The 21279-nt window shown below is 42.3% G+C and overlaps 1 protein-coding gene across 3 annotated transcripts in view; it reads right to left on the bottom strand.

The window, feature by feature from the left end:
* The window catches only part of ADTRP (androgen dependent TFPI regulating protein), a 67984-nt gene that overhangs the window by 24527 nt on the left and 22178 nt on the right, over positions 1 to 21279 (bottom strand). The window contains exon 4 of one of the 3 annotated variants that reach the window (XM_074039086.1): positions 187 to 4249. The exons of 1 other annotated variant lie outside the window; for it this stretch is intronic. In XM_074039086.1, coding sequence (XP_073895187.1) covers positions 4181 to 4249 — 69 coding nt within the window. In that variant the 3' untranslated portion in view covers positions 187 to 4180. Of the gene's footprint in view, positions 1 to 186; positions 4250 to 19907; positions 20455 to 21279 lie in introns of those variants that run through there. One more of the 3 variants, XM_074039087.1, reaches the window with a different exon arrangement.

Genomic DNA, 21279 nt, shown 5'->3' with positions numbered 1-21279 from the left:
TAACTTTAGGAATGGTGGTGTTTTCACATGCAAGGACTGCTGCAGCCTACTCCCATCTTGATTATAGAAGCTGACCTGGGAAAGGTCACTGGAGTATGTGTGCCATGTCTTTTCATTTATTGATAACATTTATGAAGTCCTTCTGCCATCCTCTGAGCTTATTGAGAACATCTAGTAGTGCTAGTATTTTGTGTTTTTTGTAGTTCCAGCTGTCATTCCTCCTTCACTCCTGCTCGCCAATTTCCTCAGCTCGTGGCTGCCTCTTTCACCCACAGTCTCCACCTGCAAGCTCCAGCCCCATCTTGTTCCTGAGCCCCAGGGCAGCTATGTTGGCCCCTTAGTTAGGGTAGTCTCTGGAGCTTGGGAATGTCACTGTGTTTTCATGCCCAGTAGTGCAGTTGGAACTCTGGGTGCTGGCTCTGGGCAGTCCTTGTGCTGTCATTCACAAAAGTCTTGTGCTCAGGAGGCATCCCCAGGAGGCAGTAGCTTCCTCCCATCTGAGCTGAGCTGGCTACGGCAGTTGGAGATCACGATGACCCACAGATGACCAGAAATGGGTCAAGTTTTGGTGAGGCAGGAGAGGGTGAGAAGGACTAAGCTGTAAGTACAGGGCAGCATGGGGTGAAGAGGACCTCTCAGGGTGTCCTGGTCAAGGCCACAGTGGGGTGGCCCAGAGCACCTGGGCATCTCAAGGGCCCTGGGCACCCTGAATTTTAGTGACAACGCCTAGAGAAACAGCATTGCAGACAAGCCATAGCTTTTACATAATTTGCTCAGGGCTGCTCCTGAACACACTGACTGGTTGGAGAAACAAATGGAAAGGCTCCCAGGCCCTCATCACACCTTGCGTCTTCCTTCAGTCTGATTTTAGGCTGCAGCTTCTGTGTCTCTCCCTCTAATAAAAGAGCACGGCGTCTAAAGGCACACGGTTTCTAATCTAACCCTGGGCTAGTGACCAAATCGCTCTGAACTTCACATTCCCCAGTTATAAAATGGGTTCAATAAATAGTACATATCTCTGGGGAGGCTGCTATGGGGATTGAGGTGAGTGTGTGGAATATGCTTGGTCTCTGGCCCTGGAGAGCTTCCATGAGCATTTGCTAGAGTTGTCACTATTATCAGTGTGACTGCTGTCCTTCATCTCATTGGTGGGCCCAGGGTGGGGTGCAAGCAAGGGTCCGGGATATCCATGGCTTCAGGTGTTTAGATGGACTCTGGCCTGGGTCTGCAAGAGGCTATGGCGTGCCAGCTACTGGAGTATGGTTGTCCCCGGGGCTCCCTCCCCAGCCCACAGCTGGTGCCTACGTTCCCAGCCAAGGCCACCTCAGAGCCCTGCTGATGCTCAGTGACCAACAGGGCTGCTCTCTTCATCCAGAGGCCACCTCAGCAGGCAGGAGATGGAGCTGTCTCCCTGCACAGCCACTTGCCTCTCTCTCCCAGCCTTCACTCTGCTGCAGCCAGGAAGATCCAACCTCTATTAAAAACCATTAACAAGCCCATTATACTGGCCATTGATCTGACGAATTTTATTAACCCTGCCCACAATCAGCAGCTCCCGTCCTCTACATTAACAATCATTTGGAACAGAATTCCTGTGGAATAATGTACTGTGTTTGCGTTAGGAGTAAATGGGTTCGCGGTGATTAATGCTTTTACAACAAACAACTCAGGAATGCATGACTGGTCACCTCTTTCAGGAGGCTGCCCTTTGCAAGTGACATTCAATTGGATTTCCAAATGAATTCTCCCTGATGGCTTCTGGGAAATTTACTTCAGTGATGTCATTAGTGATGGGCCATATACCTCGACTTCATCCTAGCTAAAAGGTCTTTGCAAGAATCACATTTTCCGGTTGGGGCTGGGAGTAGCAATGAGGAAAAGAGCCTTCTAAATATTGAACTGCAGTGAAGAGCCAAACATGATGCAATAAGCCTTCCGGTGTTTCAAACGTATGGGTAGTTCACCTCACTTTGACATAAATCATATGACCTTTGTCAGACAGCACATATTTCAATAAAAAAAGGAAGAACAAATTCAGCAAGAGAAAAATCAAATATGCTTTTTGCTTCCAAAAAATCTAATAATTAGGCTGGGATTGACACAAATTAGAATGCTGCCAAAAATTACTGGAAACACTGACTCATTCTGTATTTCAATTAACAGTTTCTCAGTTTCCCTTATAAACAGTGAAGCTGACAAAAATTAATTATCTCAGAGGGGGTAAAATATTTCCTTCTAAAGCAAACAAAACATCATGGGCTGAAACAATAGCATGTGTAAACAGAGGGGATCTAGTGGAGCTATCTTTCCTTGTCATTAAAGTCATCGTTTTGGTAGATTTTCCTTTAAATGTCTCTTTCCAAATGCAATGGTTATAAGGACAGTGTTGTTCTTCTCCCATCCTTTTCTATTCAATTATACCTTCCCCACCATTCTCCATATAATGCCAACTTTCACCTGAATATCTTGGAGTGAGAACTACAAGCATGAAGTATCGATTTAAGTATTAGTGTAATAATCACACTAGATTTGCTGCTTACAAAGTAGCCTTGCAGATAAGTACTAAGATTTACCAGCCCACAGAAAATTTTTGCAAGGTTGCATGAGTGACAACATGGAAAATAATGATAATGATTTGAGCACTTGTTTGTACTCACCCCATACAGGTAGATAAGTGGCTCTATTAAACAATTTCCCTGCATATGAGGCTAAACTTACAGTAGGATGAAGTTTGCCTGACCTTTGAGAAAGAAGCAAGCCTTAATCACTGAGATAACACATGGAGCCAACAGGTCTTCATCACTGTCATAGAGGCTCCAGAGACTGAATCTTTAAGGCTAGGTTGATCACACTCTTATCCTAAGGTTCTTACAGGGCCCAAGAGCACTTAATTTTCTCCAGTGAAAAAAATTCAGAGAGCCTACATATTATAAAATCAGATGATAACATAAAAAAAATCTAATCTCCACTTCTTTCCTCTATTTCATTTCCCTTCTGGACTATCTCTTGTGTTGAGTTTGAGTTGACCAAGATAAATAAACTGACTTCTACCCTCTCAGATGGGTCATCAAGAGCTTTCTCCTGCAGATGCTGTTTCTATATCACCTGCTGCATATGTGCCTTAATACTCTCTTACTCTCCTCTATTCAAGCCACATTCTGATCTGAGAATTAGTTCCTGATATTGGCTCTTCCCAAAGTGAGGTCCTTTCCTCCAAGTCTCTACAATGACACCTTTGGTTTGCTTATGGTACTAATGGATAAATACTTTTAAGTGAAGTTTTAGTGCTAACAAGATCTCATTTCTGGGTACATTAAGGAGGATTTCTTTTGTTTACAATATATCAAATATATCATTTTTTAATTTTAAAAAATGGAAGCCTTCACAAAATCTCTTTGGGGAAAACACATGACCAAAATATCAATTAAAACATAAACGTAAATACAATAGACATAGAAATGGAGGCAAAACAAACCTTAATCAAATGCCATCACATCCAGGCTTATTATTACACTGCTGTATCACATTTCTTAAGCTTGAAAATTGCATGCAATAAAGGCATGCAGTAATAGTTGTTTTGTAAATTCCAGCAAGGCAATCTCTGGTTTTGATAATACCATCCATTTGCAGGCTAAAAACTTTTACCTCCCTCCTCACTAACTTCTTGTGCTACAATTTCTGCCTCTAACTCCCTACAGGTAGAGACAATGGTGATGGTCCGTGACATTTTTTTAGGAATATTTTGTATCTGAAAGCAGAGACCATTTGTATTCTCTATGTTCCTTACATCATTAAAGGTACAGTTTTGCTTTAAGTAAATCTGATATCTGGAAATCTGGAAACGTGCACATAGGCTATAGAGCTTATATCTCTATGGGACTTAAAAAAACAACTTCCAACTATGCTACCTGTAGAAGTCTTTTCAGTCTCAAAGGCTGAAGTTTTTAAAGAGAATTGGGTTTGTAAAAATTCTCTTTTCTACTTTCTAGGAACTCAAGTGCACAGGCCAGACACCACTGTCATTAAAGAGTCAACATTAAAATTTGTCAGGAGGAAGGGATTGGGAAGATAAACCATCCACAGAAAGAGCCACTGACTTCTCTTTGATCTCCACTGTCAACCTACGTGGGCTAACACACGTTCCCCAGCCTGCAAACGCAAGTTATATGGCAAAGAGTAGTCATGTCTGCAATTTACTCTGAAATGCACCGAAAACAAGATGAATCAATGGATGCACAGGTGGAGAGATCTATGAGAAAGCAAACACAGCAAACTATTAACAGTGGAATCTAAGTGGTGGGTGACCCAGCTATTCACTGTAAAATTCTTTCAACCTTGCTTTATGTTTGAAATTTGTCATAATAAAACGTTGGGGGAAACACGAATAGTCTTTACTGATCCGGAAAGAGAAATGAATGCCCCATTGGGCCAAGGAAGAAAAGCACACTGTTGTTTATGAACCCTTATGTGACTTGAACAGATGGTTAAATGACAACTTCATGAATCTTCTGAAGAGAATTTTTAAGGGATCTTTTACTTACCACACTGCTGTCCTTTGGGTTAATCTGTAGTTTGACCAGTATTTCAAAGCATCATTCTATTACAAAACTAGTTGGCTTGAAGGAATCCAGCCTGGTGAAGAAGTGGCAATTTGGATTCTATCCAGTTAAGGATAAGTTTTTTTTGTTTGTTTTTTTTGTTTTTTAAAAAAGATATGGGATCTTAGGACCCTACAATCAGGAATCAGGAATATATCCGCCTCTTCCTGCCCCCATCCCCTCTCTCTCCAACCCTCTAAAGTATCCAAATCCCTTCTTCCTACTGAGCTCTCTCTGGCAATAATAACACCCTGCACACCTGCTGTCAGTGCTGACTGACTCCTTTACTCCTCACATTCAAACTTCATTCACTTTTCTACCAAACCCTTTCCATAACTGCTTATTCTTTTGTCTTCCCAGGCATCACTTCCTTAGCTTTTCCCTATTTTGGTACATACAATCACTTAGCTTTTCCCTATTTTGGTACATACAATCACTTAGCTTTTCCCTATTTTGGTACATATAATCAGGTGCATAGTCTGGTACATTGCAATCAGGCAAACCTAAAAAACAAGTTTTAATGTTGCTACTCCCCAGCTCAAAAACCTTCGGTGGCTCTCTATTGCCTCTGTCCACTATCTATACACCTTCCCTCATCTCATCTCTTATTTCTCAGAGCATCTCAGCAGGCTCACTCTCTTCTCCTCAGTCTCCTTATTATCCTTTTGTTTCAACCCATTTTTCTTCTCTAGTATTCTTCCTTTTTTTTTTCAGTTTTTAACTCTTTAATTTTTTCTCTCCCAACTAGCCCCATACATCTTTGAGATACCTTACCCAAAAAGCCCATTTATTAACATGAGAAGACAGAAATGAAAATTAGAACTCAGAAGAACACTGAAACACAAATACACCAACCAGAAAGCTTACTGGGCTTCTATTGTTGAGATTCAAGTTTAGCAATATGCTTCCAGACAGATAAAGTAAAAAGAGCAAGATGAAATGTACACACTTCCTATTTTTTGTTTTTTGGAGAAATTAAAGTTTTCCCCTAGGCATTAGGCCTGTAAGAAATTACTACCATTGTATTTTCATTTTAGCGGGACTAAGCCTCATAGTGACCTCAACAGTGTCCTCATAACAAACAGTTTCAGATCTAGATTCCATAAACTGACAACATCTGAAGGCAAAATAACGAAGCTCAATCAAGTGAAGGAGATGCTGCCACTGAGGAGGTAATATTTTATATTTCCGTAGCCTTATGTGATCTGAGCAGTAGAGGAACTCGAGAAGTACCATTTTCCCCACGGGTGTTTTGTCTGTTTTTGTTGCAGTTGTGAATCGGACACCAGCCAGGATTTTATTCTTTGTTTAAAGCCTGTAGTGTAGGCATTACCACTGTTGATAACACAGAGATCTAAACACTTGGAGAAATTAAAGGAGTCAATGCTAATGGTGAATGCTTTTACTGCAAATAAGAAGCCTCACCAAGGAAACCATCCCCAGCCTTTCCGTATTTGTGAGGCTGTGGCCCGTTCTGCCTTCTCATGGGATGCTCAGTCTTCTGTTTGTTCTGCAGCTCCGTTGGTCTGCACTCAATGCTTCACTGCTTAACAACATTCCAATTTGTTTTTTACACTGTCAATGTCATGTGTTTTTTCCCCTTCCTTTTCTCAAAGAGAAGACAAACTCTTTGAGGGCAAAGCTCTCATTTATTTTTTCAGGACTCCCCTCCTGCCTCTCCTTAACATGTATTTTGACTGTTTCTCTTGTGCACCTGTCCACTGTAGGATCGAGTCCTTAATGAGGTCTGCAGAGGTCCCGGGGATCTGTCTTTCTTCCCATGCCCACCCTCCAATTACTCTGCACTCCCATGTGAAGACCAGGTTTCCCCTCTCACTGTGGATACGGCACTCACCTGTGTCTCCTTCACTCAACCCCCTTGGCCTTCACATCACCTTACAGGGCTCAGTGACCCTCAGCTGAACCCTGAAACTCCAGCAGGCACCCTTTCTTGGCAGAACTGAAGGCTCCTGTGCTCATTCCCATCATGATATAACACTCATACATTCACCTAATACTGACCAAAGTCTTCCAGAGATGGAAGCAACTCAAGGCTTGGGGTCACCATTTTCTCTCTAGTGCCTACAGTGTTTAACCTATTCTGGCCACTTAACGTCAGTGACATTAATGAACGAGTCAATGAAACAAAGTGGGGCAGAAAAGGAAGAGAGGCCTTCTGCACAGCCTGGGAAGCCAACCCAGACTTGCTTCACTGGACTCCAGCACCCACATAGCAGGCTGCATCCAGGATGGGAGGGTTGCAGAATCAACCCCACTTCCAGCTGGTGACCTTAAGGCTTTCTCACAGCTGTAAATGGCACCCCAAAGCTTGGAAATGGGTGTTGGGGATCAACATGCTTTGGATATTTGTCCTCTCCAAATCTCATGTTGAAATTTCATCCTCAGTATTGAAGATGGGGCCCAGTGGGAGGTGCTTGGGTCATGGGGGTGGATCCCCTATGAACAGCTTGGTGTGTTTGAGTAATGAGCAAGTTCTCACTCTTAGTTCCCATGAGATCTGGTCCTTAAAAAGAGCCTGGCACCTCCTCCCCTCTCTCTTGCCTCTCTTCCTCTCTTGCCATGTGACATGACATCTCCCTTGCCTTCTGCCATGAGTAAAAGCTCACCAGAAGCCAAGCATGCTTCCGGTACAGTCTGCAGAACTGTCAGCCAAATAAACCTCTTTTCTTTGTAAATTACCCAGTCTCAAGTATTTCTTTACAGCAATGCAAAATGGACTAACATGGGGGCTACAGAAAAGCCTGTGAACAAGTATGACTCTTAGAAACAATCAATGGGTGCCCACTCTATAGTCACTAAATGGTAGACTCAATGAAAAGGCACCACTGAATAGGAGCTGGCAGCCCTGCAGGAAGTCCGAAGATATGGAGCCAGCAGAGACTGTCCTTTGTTCATCTTGAGACTTACTGGTCTGTGGCTCTATGTTCTGAGATGGGGCCAGGTAGAAAGGCCTCCGGGTTTTGCTTGGTATCTCCTCCATGCCCCTCCTCTTCATCAATCTGTAATTCACCCTCCTCCATGCTTCTTTGCCTGGCTTCACATGGTGCACATGGAGACTTGTTTTAAAGACAGAAACAGATGGGCAGCTCTATGGAAAGCTGCTCCAAGTTGGAGGAAGGAGATTGTTCTTTTAAAGAAAGAGGAAGTTTAGGAAGCATGGGGATCTACTCTCACTTTTGGGAAACTGTGTCTCAGGGCACCATCCCTTCCTTTCCGATATCTCATCACAATGTCAAGTAAGGGCTCAGAGTGTGTAAGCAGCTGGTTTCCCTGGGAGATAATAGTGGTTCTGGAAAGCACCCTGTAAGCACAAACTCTGGGGCACAGTTCCAAACCTTCCGCATGACTGATCCCATGACAGATGTTTCCACACTTTCTCCTTCCTGCCTCTGGCCTTCCCTCCCTTGCTGACCTATCAGGGTTTTCTAAAGGGATGTGCAGGCTGTTTTGTGAGAATGGCATCTACTCATTGGTGATTTTCCTAAATGCACATAATCAGTTGATTTAGGGTTAGTCAATCAATCACTCTCTCTCTCTCTCTCTCTCTCTCTCTCTCTCTCTCTCTCTGTCTCTGTGTGTGTGTGTGTACCTCTTGCCAGCGGAGAAGGAAATGGCTAACAAGTAGGGCCTAAAGGTAAAAGATAAGAAGTTGTTTTCCCAGGAAATGCCTTCATTCAACACCTGTCAAATATCTCTTGAGATGCAGGTCTGCTTCAGCATTCTAGGTAACTGAAGGGTATATAAGATATGGTCTTTGAACTAAAAAAAAATTAATGAATTTCAACTTATTAATCTATTGGAACCCTACAGGGTCAATCTAGGACTAGGCTAGTCCTAAGGCATTATGTAAAGGAGGCTCTGAAAGTGTTAGACAACAGTAGGCAGCACCACATCAAGCCTTTGGTGTCCACAATGAAAGACAATAAGTTCTTGTTTAAATCAAAGAAAGAGTTATGGCAAAATCTTCCTATTCTAAAAGACTCAAGGATTTCCCTTCAACAGCTTTTGTGACATTCCCAAGCTGTATCTAAGGATCTCAGAATGTGCCACTATATTGTGTTTTGTTATTTCAAAATAAAAGTTAATTTTAATTCCCTATTATTAAAAACATATAACTACATGTGAGAGGTTGTTTTTTCAATTATGAACATTTTTTTCTTTCTTTCCTTTTTTTTTTTTGAGACAGAGTCTCACTCTGTCACCCAGGCTGGAGCGCAGTGACATGATCTCGGCTCACTGCAACCTCTGCTGCCTGGGTTCAAGCGATTCTCCTGCCTCAACCTCCCGGGTAGCTGGGATTACAGGTGTGCGCCATCACACCTGGCTAATTTTTGTATTTTTAGTAGAGATGAGGTTTTACCATGTTGGCCAGTCTGGTCTTGAACTCCTGACTTTAAGTGATCTGCCTGCCTTGGCCTCCCAAAGTGCTGGGATTATAGGCATGAGTCACCCTGCCCGTCCATGAACTTTTTTTTCTTTCTGAGAATCCAAGAGCAAAACAAAACAAAAGCAGAAGGCCATTTATAGAAGGTCAAGCTAAAGATGTCCAGTAGCTTAGTAGATTTATGAATTTGACACTCAGAGGAGAAATCCAGCTGGAGAACGAAGTTTGGGAGCCATCAGAGTATCGACATCACTGTATTAAGTGGTAGTAGTTGAGATAACCCAAAGAGTGTATGAGTTGGAGGAAGAATAAAGCATATAGGAGAAAGCACTGTGGAGACACACCAGTTGAGTCAGAGTTTCTAAACCTCTGTACTGTGGATGTTTTAGAATCCATAAGTCTTTGTAGTGGGGGGTAGGCCGGCTTGTGCATTGCAGGATGTTAAGCAGCATCCTTGGCTTCTACCTAGTAGCATGCCTTCCCCATCCCCCAAAGTTGTGACAATTAAAGTTGTCTCTAGACATTGCCAAATGTCCCCTGCAGGGCACAATCCATCCTGGTTGAGAATCCTTGATTCGAAAGATAGGCAAAACAAAAACATTTTGCAAGGTTGATTGACAGGAGTGGTCAGAAATTCCGGAGGTAAGGAAAAGAGGGAAAGAACTATTTCAGGAGAGATGTGTCCAATGTTTTGGAGAGGTAGTCAGGCATGAGCACCAAATCTACTGGGTTACCAGACAAGAAGGCTGTTGGTAAGCATGCAGGTCAGGAGCTTGCCCCTTGTGTTTCCAATGAGCCTGTCCTTCCTTCCAGGCTAAGTCCTTCATTTCTTGTTGAGTGTCTGGGACTTTGAGGGTTCAACCTCCTGCTAAGCGGATTCTTGGATGTGGAGCTAGGAGCCTGAACACTGAGGGAAGGTCAGCATAGAGATGTTCCCCAGAGGCCACTGCCATCAATTCCACAACCCTGAGGATGGCTGGGAATCTTAACAAGTTTGTAAGTGTAAAATTTAGGCATCTGCCATGTAGGACCAGTTGGCGACAAGCCCACTTGCTCAGAACCCTTTACACTCCTGAGAACACAAGCCTGGGGCATTGGGACAAACTTCCCATGGCCAAGAAATGTGGCTCACTTCCTTATCATGGTCTTCTTAGGAAAAACTGAAACAAAATTTCTCCAAAGGTCACAAAATTCCTTCTCACCACAGAATAATACAATGTGGCTTTTAGGAGTTCCTACTTGTGTTTAGAGAGAGATGCTGAAAACACACACACGCTTTTATTCGTAACCAATTTGTACCAGGCGAGCTCTCCAGAATATCCCTCTGAAATGATTGTACACTTTTTGGTTTCCAAATTCAGAAGACACAAAAAGCACAAGGGTTTGTTTTGTTTGTTTGTGTAGTGCACTTTAGCTTTCAAGCTGAATTTTCACGGGTTAATTAGTTTCTAATAAAAGGAAGAGAAACGCTGAAATCTTCTCTGCCTTTACGAGGCTTCTCTTTTTACTCTGCCCTCAACATAAGAAGAAACTTGATTACTATTGGACTGTTAAAACTTCAAGTTCCATAGCAGCCACGAAAGAACTTGTTCTATTTGTGGAGTTCCACAGGCATGGATTTACTTTTCACATGCACAACGAATGAACCTCATTCCTAGCTTCTTTGCCCATCAACAGGAACCCCTGGTTTGGTAGTATCAAGTATGTCTCCCAGGGCCAGCAGCAGCCCAGCAATAGTGATGAGGAGGGAAACTGACCTATCACAGGCTTTCATAGAGATAGAAAGGGGCTGTTCCTTTTTTCAACTGTTTCTCCTCTTCCCCTGATGGCCTCTCTTTCATCTGGTTACCGCCATGATCGTGTCCTTATTCCTCTGCTTAATTTCAGACTCTGCCACCTTTTCTCTTTGATTCACTAATTCTTTGGAGACATGAATACACAGTTACCTAATTAACATCTGATCACGGTGGATGTAGAGAGGAAAGGATCAGCCTAGAAAACTTTCTGCCAGATAGTATATGCTTTGAGCTATAGCACCAATCAGAACAGACATTGTTTCTCCTCAAGCAAAATATATGTAATTACGACTCTATGCATCTCTTTGAACATAAGTCAGTCATGATTAGACCACATGTCTCAGATATAACAACCAAAAGCCCTATAGATATTTCAAGGCATCAGTAAGCTTCCTGGCAGTGTCCTCATTTACAACTTTCCGTATAAAAGAACACTCCAAAGTTTCCAAATATATAGTGTCAGCTATAGACACTGACACTGTGGGTCGCTAAAGGCTTTCCCTCTCCCTCTAATGCTCCTTGATCCCAGCACACCCCACTCTACCCCAAAGGAAGAAGAACTCTGGGGTCAGTCAAGGTCACAGAGAAACTACTAAAGTAAGAGACAAAGTCTTCATTCATTCTCTCATGCCATAATCATTAAGTGCCTACTACATGCCAGGCATTGTGTGGGGTGCTAAGGATCGGGAGGTGGACAGAGGTGGTCCCTGGCCTTGCAGACCTTACAGTCAATGGGCAACATTTCCTATGAGCAAGTAAGGAAAGATACCAACCGCAATATGTGCTGTGAAGGAAAACAAACAGGAATCTACGTACCAGAACACAAGTGGAGGAACAAACTTCATGGAAGGCAGTCAGGGAAGGCCATTCTGAGAAGACCATGTCTAAGATGAGACCTAAAGGTGAGCCATGGGAGAGCAGACAGGGAGTGTCTTGGGCAAGGGGGCAGTACGTGCTAAGGTGCGAGACAGAACTTCAAGGGCTGCAGGGCACAGTAAAGCCTGCAATGGCTGGAACATGGAGTGCCAGGGGGAGAGAAGCTCAATCTGTATCTGCAGCATTAAGCAGGGCCCAGGATTACCAGGTTTTGTTGGTCATAGGAAGGAGTTCGGGTTTATTCTAAGTGAAGCAGGAAGCCACTGCTGAGTATCAAAAAGGGAAATAACATTTTCCAATTGATTTTGCTGTGGTCTGTAGAGGCCTGAAAATGAAAGCAAGAGGACCAGTTTGGTGATGTTGTATTTAGGTGAGAAATAAATGTGGCCACGAGGGTGTTGGCGGTGGAGGTAGAAAGTGAACAGATTTGCTACCTATTTTGGAGGTAGAATGGATAAGAGTAGCTAATGGAATGGATAGAGTGGAGGGAGGTGGCAGGGTCAATGCTGGTTTTTGTCTTGGGCAATTGGGAGGATGATGGTTCCATTTCCTGAGATGGAGATGCTCAGAACAGATGAGAATATAATATACTCAGTGAGATTTTATAATATAATATAATATAATATAATATAATATATTCAGTGAGAATATAATATATTCAGCTCTGTACATGTTGATTCAGAGATACCTATGAGATGCCTACTGATGTATACAGTAGCAAGGTCAGGTAGCAGCTGGCTATGCAAATCTGGAACTCAAGGGAGATCTGAGCTGGACACTCAGCACATGGAGAGAACAAAAGCCATGGGAATGAACGGATGCCAGTTACTGGGGAAAGGGCATTAGCAAAGCAGAGGTCCCATGGGAAGCCTGGGAGAACACCATCCTTTAGAGGGCAAGCAGGGGATGCAAGCAGAAACCGAGGTAGGAGAAGAACAAGGGAGTGTGGCATCAAAGGGTTAAGGAAGCAGAGTTTCAAGGAGAGAGAGGTGCCCAGTGCTGCTGAGAGGTCAGGAAGATGGGGGCAAAAACAGGTCCCCGGAATTTGGTGACATGGAGATAATTGGTGACTAGAATATGACGAATGAGCAGAATAAGAATAGATCCTAAGTTCAGGTCTGAAGGCAATACTCTTGGGCTACGTTCCATTCCAAGAAGCGCACTTGTGTGCTCGAGTGACAGTGTCTGCCCCAAAGGAACTCCCAATTAGCCAACTCTCCTCCTACCTCTGAAAATCTTTGTAAGAAACAGTGCAAGGCTCAGGAAAATGAAGCTATGACTTGAGGTTTGCCTCTGCTTTGGGTGGTAGGAGAAGGGTTCTTTCCACTTGCCACATCTTTACTTACATCTTATGGAGCAGTCAGTTCCAAAGACTGAAGGCCAGAGAACAGGACTCAGAAAATTGCTCAAGCAGCAGGTGCCATTCTGCTTCCAGTAAGGCCAAAGGGACAAAAGGCCCCAGTATGATTCACAAGAATAAAAGGGGTTGGAAAATTGGGGGAAAACTTAAAAACAGCCGCTATGTTGGAAGAATTTACACCTCGGTGCATTAGGCAGCCAGTGCAGGCCTGGGGCAGACCTGAGAGTTTGGTTTCTGGTTAAATCCCTGATGGCAGAAAATCCCAGTTAACAAATAGGATTTGCATTTCACCTCTCCCCTCCTGGCGAGGCCCAGGTAGTCCTGCAGGCTTGTGTGCCTAACTTCCATGCTGACACTAACAGCCAAGTAGATCAGGCAATCCTGGGTGCATTAAAACCCAATCCTGAGACTTTAATAATATGCAAACTAGGCCGGGCGCGGTGGCTCAAGCCTGTAATCCCAGCACTTTGGGAGGCCGAGGCGGGCGGATCACAAGGTCAGGAGATCGAGACCACAGTGAAACCCCGTCTCTACTAAAAATACAAAAAAAAAAAAAAAATTAGCCGGGCGCGGTGGCGGGCGCCTGTAGTCCTAGCTACTCAGGAGGCTGAGGCAGGAGAATGGCGTGAACCCAGGAGGCGGAGCTTGCAGTGAGCCGAGATCGCGCCACTGCATTCCAGCCTGGGCAACAGCGTGAGACTCTGTCTCAAAAAAAAAAAAATAATAATAATAATAATATGCAAACTAAATAAACAGCATGCACCAGGAAACAAATACAAACTCATCCTTAATTGTCACATTGCCTAGCCTAAAAGGCAGGCAATTTGAACACCTCAAGCAATCACGTTATGATCAAGAGCCTTTTCTTAATTGCCAGAAACCCTATGGGTCTCTCCTCCAGGAGAGGATCAGAAAGGAACACACTCCAGCAAATTCATCTATAATCACAATTTAGCATTATTACATAGCAGCCTGTCCCTAATAAAGGGATGAACAAAATGAATTCTTTAATCACTAGTTCTCTTTCTTTGCTGATGCCTGTCCCTTTAAAATGAGCGTTCTAGAAACTTTGCATTTTCCTCTGAAATGTACTCTGACCTCCTGCACATGATCCTCCCCAATCTGACTGTGTTATTTAATTTATTTATTTACTTTGAGATAAGAACCTTGCTTAATCGCCCAGGCTGGAGTGCAACGGCACGATCTTGGCTCATTACAACCTCTGCCTCTCAGGCTTAAGTAATTCTCCTGCCTCAAGCTCTCAAGTAGCTGAGACTACGGGCATGCATCACCACACCTGGCTAATTTTTGTATTTTTTGTAGAGATGGGGTTTCGCCATGTTGCCCACGCTGGTCTCGAACTTCTGGGCTCAAGCAATCCACCCGGCTCAGCCTCCCAAAGTGTTGGGATTATAGGCATGAACCACTGATCCTGGTTCTGACTACATTATTAGCTGGAATTAGCGATTAGTTGCATAGTGTAGAAATCCGTGCCTTCAAGAACAGTAGAGATGCTTCCAGCAGGAAGGAACATAAGCTTGCACAAAAGGCCTTTTCACTATGTCGTCTCCCATCTCCCACATGAATTGGTTCTAATCTACCCCATACCACTTCCAATGTATTTCTATATGTCAGGATACTTTCTCATCATGGATTCAAATTCCCATTAATACTTTTTCTAGTCAATATTTCCTCTTCTGCTGACATGGAGGTCATACCCTTCATGCGTACGTATTATAAGAATGGTTATTTTAGAAATTATAACATACATATTTAACCTGGTCATGGCTGACATAGGTCACTGTCTCTAGCCCCTCACCCTCCAACAGTCCAACGGGACCTTAGAATACCTCTATTCCAATCACCCCCTCTCAATTTACATTCTATTTTTGCTCAGCATTTTAGCTCATTTTGGAGGATTTTTTGTATTTTTAATCACTACACATTGGACAAATTCTTTTCCATTGCTTTTAGTATCCAAACCTCCATTCTGAGATCCTATTTCTTCTTTCTAGAGTATTCCCTTTAGCATCTCCTTCAGAGAAGATTTGTGGGTGGGGAAATCTGCTCTAGTGTCTCCGAAAATGTCTTTATCTTGCCTCTATTGTGAAAGACACTTTCAGTGAGTAAATAAAGTTGACAGTTTTTTCCTTCAGCACTTTGGAGCTATTATTCCATCCCTGGCTTTGCTATTGCTATTAAGAAATCAGCTATCAGTTTAACCATAGTTTCTTTTTAGGAAATCCATCCTATTACTCTGGTTAATTTTTGGATCTTCTTTTTTGTCTAAAGTTTCTGTAGTGTCACACAGTAGGTAGATGAGAGTGGTTTCAGTCCAGCCTCAGTCCCGTATGGAATTTATGTTGCAATTCTTGAATCTGAGGATTACTTTTGCATACGTTCTGGGAAATAATCAATGCTTATCTCTTCAAATATTGCCTTTACCTCACTCTTCTTGGTACCTTTTATTCTGCTTTATTTTAGCTTTTGGGAATTTCCGTAACTTTCTTGTTGCTAAGCCAAGCATTTTAAAAAGGTTTTTAAGAAATATTTTTATTCAATGTTTTGGGTGTCTTATGAAATTTTTTTTTCAAGTTACTGTTTCACTATATGGCCAGAAACGAAATCACTCAGGACTTTTTTTCCTTTGAATGAATAACTTTCTCCTCATGTTAAAGATCATAGGCATGATTCAGAAGGAAGCTATTGATCCATGAATTTTAAGGTCATGGATCAACAGGGTTCACTTGGGAAAACAGAAGCCCATCCAGGGATTCCAAAGAGGAAGGGTTTCAAGGCTTAGGAAGCTGTTGAAAAGGGAAGGGCAGTGAAAAATAAAGGAAATTTCAACCAGATGGGGGTGATTCATGGGAGCTCACCAGGAAGCCGCTACAAACGTCAAAAGTCTTCATGAACTGCTACCATTGATCTCAGCTACTTGCAGGATGAAATGTGTGATTCCTAGGTGCTTTTCCAGAAGCCATTACTAGCCTCATGTCTGCAATCTTCCCACATATCTATTTGAAACTGCCACTAGGGAATAATGGCTTCTCTTCCTCCACATCTCATGAGAATGCCTCTCATTGGCTGACTGTTGCCTGGAACCATATGGAGAAAGGGGTTCTAGCAACAGTGGGTGGCTCCGGGTTTATCCCCTGCAATGCAGTTGAGAATGGAGAAGAGGCGATGGTGAGTCCAAGTCAGTAACAGTTTGCGTGGGTCATTAATGTGTCACTGATAGCATTTTATATTGCACATGTAACGTATTTGTTTCTTCTAACAATGCAGAGAATTAAGGATGGTAAACATGCCTTGCCTGTTTAAAGGAACCCAACATCAAGAGAGGTTTATTAATTTTTCTGAAACCACACAGCAAGGCAATGGCAGAAATGGAATCAGAGTTGAGGTTTTCTGGTACTTAATTCTTTTCATGAAGTAAAAAACAAACTTGTCAATTATTTTTACAACTTGGACATACAGCTAAGAAATTTTGCTTCTCCTCATACCAGTCTGACTTTTAGGGATCAAGCTCCAACATTTTCATTTCTAGTAGCCTATACCTTTCAACTTTTTAGCCCAAGTAGACATTTTTAAAATGTGAAGGGGCATTTGTGAATAGGATTTGAGTTATGAGATGGTCCATTTCCTGATGATCTGTACCTGAAGATCATTAGATTATATGCATTGTGCTCTAAAAGTTGCCATCTAAAAAAAAAGAAGCCACTGAATCTAAGGGTCATTCTCATTGGACATGCAACTCAATCTTCCAGTTGTCAAACATTCAACAAATATTTCTGAAGTGCCTTTTTTTTTTTGCCAGACTTACAATTTCTGTGATCCTGATGATATTTTAAAGCTTCTGACTCTGACATTAGGTTAGTGAAGTATTATTTTAAAATATGTCAGTAAGAGTATGCATATTAATTAAAATGTTCCCATATATAAGCCTTAAATTAAACTCTCTGTGCCAATTGGAGACAAAAGACCTTTATTAAATACTATTAGATAGGTTAAGTATTTTACTATTTCTGCCAATCACTGCTAAAAAATAATACTCATTGTCAAGCATGAAATGGGTAAAAAAGGAAATCTCATCTTATGATTGTCTCTTCGAGTCATATATCTTAAGATGATAGCAAAACCAGCATTTGCAAGCAACGGCCACATCCTACTGCCCCTGATCAGTAGGCCTGTTATCATCAGGGTTGAATTCTGTTTCAATGCCATCATAATTCCATTGCTGGTTCTCTGAGCAGGTAGAGGCAGGATGCACCAACACACCTAGAGATTTTTAGTTAATCAAGGTGCTCTGAAATGGCATCTGGGGCCATTTTAGGTGTCAGCCACTGTTAAAAGTTTGCAAGTACACACTCTGCACTCAGCGTAGAATTCCTGAGATCAGTGATCTGAATGAGAATCAACAGAATCCCAAATTTGAGCAGACATTTTACTCACACTTCGATAGATACTGCCGGGTACCCCTGTCTCTCACATGGCTTAACATGCATGAGCTTCCTAGAGACAGAGCTCTTTCTTGTCCTCATTCCTGCACCCCTCTTTCGCTTTACTCCAGTGTAAAGTTTTAGAGGAAATGATAAATCCATCAAATGCATGAGAGTGACAGAAAGGGGATGAAGCCAGGGTAAGCAGGCCGATGATAGGTTGTGAGAGTTGATGAGGTTGAGGAGGGAGATGGCAAAACAAGGACCTTCTATATAAATGGACTTGGATCTTGGATCGGGAGAGAAAGATAAAGGGCAGAGTTGAAAATTCAGAAACTCAAGATGAGAAATATCTAAGAGCTAAGGATCCATGTGACAGACGTGTAATACATGGGCAAGTGTAATTATCACATCAAGAAGACTACCAGGAAATGCCCTGCAGAATTATTCCACTGACTGGTAATCCAAGGACCTGGAGGTGGGAGGAAGACAGAGGAACTGGACAAATTCAAATTTCCAATTAGGCACAAGCGGCTTCTTAGTAGGCAGAGAAGATGATGAGACTAGGAACAAGGTGTGGGGGCTGGTTGAGAACCTGTCAGCAGCTCCCTATTCAAGGCAAGGACGGAACTCCACAGCCTACAGTGTGTCTGCCTCTGGGGTTATTAAGCAACTAGAAGCATGACAGGGCCTTTTCCGTGCTGGCTATTTAATCAGGAAGAGGAGTGTCGGTTCTAACCTGGCAGAGAAGGCGCTCTCATCCGCCCGGCAGGCTGCTCTTGGGGATGTTTCATGTCTGTCTTGAGATCATGGGAGTCTGGCTCTTTCCTTCCACTTAGATTTTTAGTTTTTGCTCTTAGTATTTCAGAGAGAGTTAGGATCTTCTGTTATGAGTTTCTCCAGCCTGGTTATTCTCCAGCATCAAGTCATTCTTCCCGTTGGGGTGTTACACGTGGTTGCCATGGAAGTGAGCACTGGTTGATTCACACAGGAGAGGGACTCACCAGCAAGCCCTCAAGGGCACTGAATAATTTTAATTACTAAAATTCCTAGTAACTTCTCAGAAGACATCTATACTTTTTTGGTCACTAAAAACCTTTGACCTTGAATGAGAAATTAGAATTTTTTTTTTTTTTTTTTTTTTAGTGTTTAAAAAGCAGCCTGTTGATATATGTTGATAATAGGAAATCACGGAATAATGGAATTTTTAAAATATGCTACTCTTGAGCATACATTGGAAGTTCTCTGAATTGGGATTAAAAGGAGGGAAAAAAAATCGCGCTTTCTTCATCCTGGTCCCTGCTCTCCAGAGATGAAGAAAGCAGACACAGTGAGTGCCCAGTTCTAGCTATGGAAAACCACCAATGGACTGGTTGTCCTCTGGAAGTGTTCACTATTAGACTTTCCTCTGTTTAGCTTAAGATTTCTTGAGAGGCAAAATGGCTTTATGGTGGTTATGCAGTTACCTCTGCTTCCTAATCCCAGTTTAGCTTCTGATTTCACCGTGGCATTTAAGGCATTCAACGTCTCAGTGTTTCCCAGGTGAATGACAGAAAAGATTCTAACCTACTCTAGGCTAGGAAGTTAATGGAATGATTTTTTTAAAAAAGGGTGGCTAGAAAGTTGTTTCAAAACAAGGAACCACCCGTCAATAACACTGTAGTGCTAAAACCTGAATTGATATTCAAGTAAACATACAGGTGTGGTTAATGATTCCACTTTATTTCTGCTTGGGAGCTTTGGTACATGTTCAGCAATGCTCTGAACAAGGGCCTTTCTCTCAGGATGCCATGGAGACATTCATACATTGGCTTAATTTATGTGTCTCTACTCTCCCTAGACTCACATGAGAAGTTATTTCCCCATACTATTTCCTGGTCATTGTTGCCAGTCATGTTTTCTCTTTCTCATGTAGACCTGGTCTAGAATATGGCCAGAGCACATTTTAGAATTTAATGGTACAAGGGGGCTGGACACAGTGGCTCACGTCTGTAATCCCAACACTTTGAGAGGCTGAGGCAGGTGGATCACTTGAGCTCAGGAGTTCAACACGGTGAAACCCCATCTCTAATAAAACACAAAAAATTAGCCAGGCATGGCGTGGCCATGTGCCTGTAAGTCCAGTTACTTGGGAGGCTAAGGCTGCAGTGAGTGATTATGCCACTGCACTCCAGCCTAGGTGACAAAGCGAGACTCCGTCTCAAATAATAATAATAAATAATAATAATTTAATGGTACAAGGGATGGAAAATCACAGTTGGGTGACTTGATGTGAAACAGTTGCTTTTGAGATTGTGATTTTAAAGACATTTCATAGGCCCTACCTTGGAAAAGTGTCATTTAAAAAATGCATTGAGAGGTTACCACTGGGGGAAACTGGGCAAAGAGTACACAGGACCACTATGATTTCTTACACTTACATGTAAATCTACAATTATCTCAAAAAAAAAAGTTTAATTAACAGTGAGTTAAGGAATAGAGTAAAGGAAAACTATGCAGATAGTAGATGCTGGATATGTGTTTATACAAAGATTACAGTGGAAGAAATTTATTTTTTTCTGACTAGGGGACTGGACTTGCCTTGAGTAATGGATGTATTAAATACATGAGTATTAGAGAAAACACAGGTTTATGACTTTGGATCATATTCTAGACCCATTTCTATCACTAATCAGTTCTGTGGTCTTGGGAAAGTTGAATAAACTACTCAAACCTCAGTTTCCTCTTCTGTAAGGTGAGCAGTTTGTAGAGATTGAGACATTTCAGCTCTATGATTCTGGGTTGACATTTATGTCTCCAGGAAACAACACAAAGGAAGATGAATTAGGGCTCACTATTTGATAGCAACTAACACTGAACTACTGACACAGATTACAAGCAATTTACAAAGACAGTGAATGTTGTATTAAACAACAGAACCAAAATGGGCATTTTAAGAATGTATTAGAAATATATTTTTACTCTCTTCTTCTTTCACCTGGAAAAAAGAATAAAGGAAAACTAATATACAGTGTAATTCCAGTGTTTCCCTACAAAAGAAATGTAGAGTCTGAAATTCAGGGAGAGCTTTTGATTTTTTCAGTAAATCATGGAAATGATTCCAACGCTAACCCACCCTGTATGACGGCAACATCTCTTAAATTCCCCCAATCTTTTACTCTCTAATCTAATTATGAGCACTTGAAGGTAGAGACTATTCCAAGTTCAAAACCTTCAATCAATTTCCTTTGCCTACAGAACAGAAACAAAATCCTTAGCATTCATGCCCTTCAACATCTGACCCCACGTCTCTTTCCACACGAATCTCCTGCTTTTCCCCTCTTTGATACCTTTGTTCTTGCCAAACTAACTATACTAAGTTAAATAGTGTCCTCAAAATTCATGTCATTCCTGGAATCTCAGAATGTTACCTTATTTGGAAACAAATGCAAATGTAATTAATTAAGATGAAGTCATACTGGAGTAGGGGGCCTTAAACCAACCTGGCTGATATCCTTGTAAAAGAGGAGAAGAGGCACATATCTGCAAGGAGGGAGAGGTAAAGACAGACACACAAACAGGGAAAACGTCATGTGATGACAAGGCAGAGACTGCAGTGATGTGTCTACAAGCCAAGGACTGCTGGCAACACCAGAAACTGAGGAAGGCATGCAGCAGATTCTCCTCTGGAGCCTTCTGAGAGAGTACGGCTCTGCCAGCACCTTGGTTTCGGACATCTAGCCTCCAGAATTGTGTGAGAATACATTTCTGTTAATTTAAATCACCCAATTTGTGGCACTTTGTTATGGCAGCCTAGGAAACA

The sequence above is a fragment of the Macaca fascicularis genome, chromosome 4 (assembly GCF_037993035.2).
Source record: "Macaca fascicularis isolate 582-1 chromosome 4, T2T-MFA8v1.1".
NCBI classification, from domain to species: domain Eukaryota; kingdom Metazoa; phylum Chordata; class Mammalia; order Primates; family Cercopithecidae; genus Macaca; species Macaca fascicularis.
Note: the sequence above shows the minus strand (reverse complement) of the source record. Positions and strands in the feature narration are given on the sequence as shown.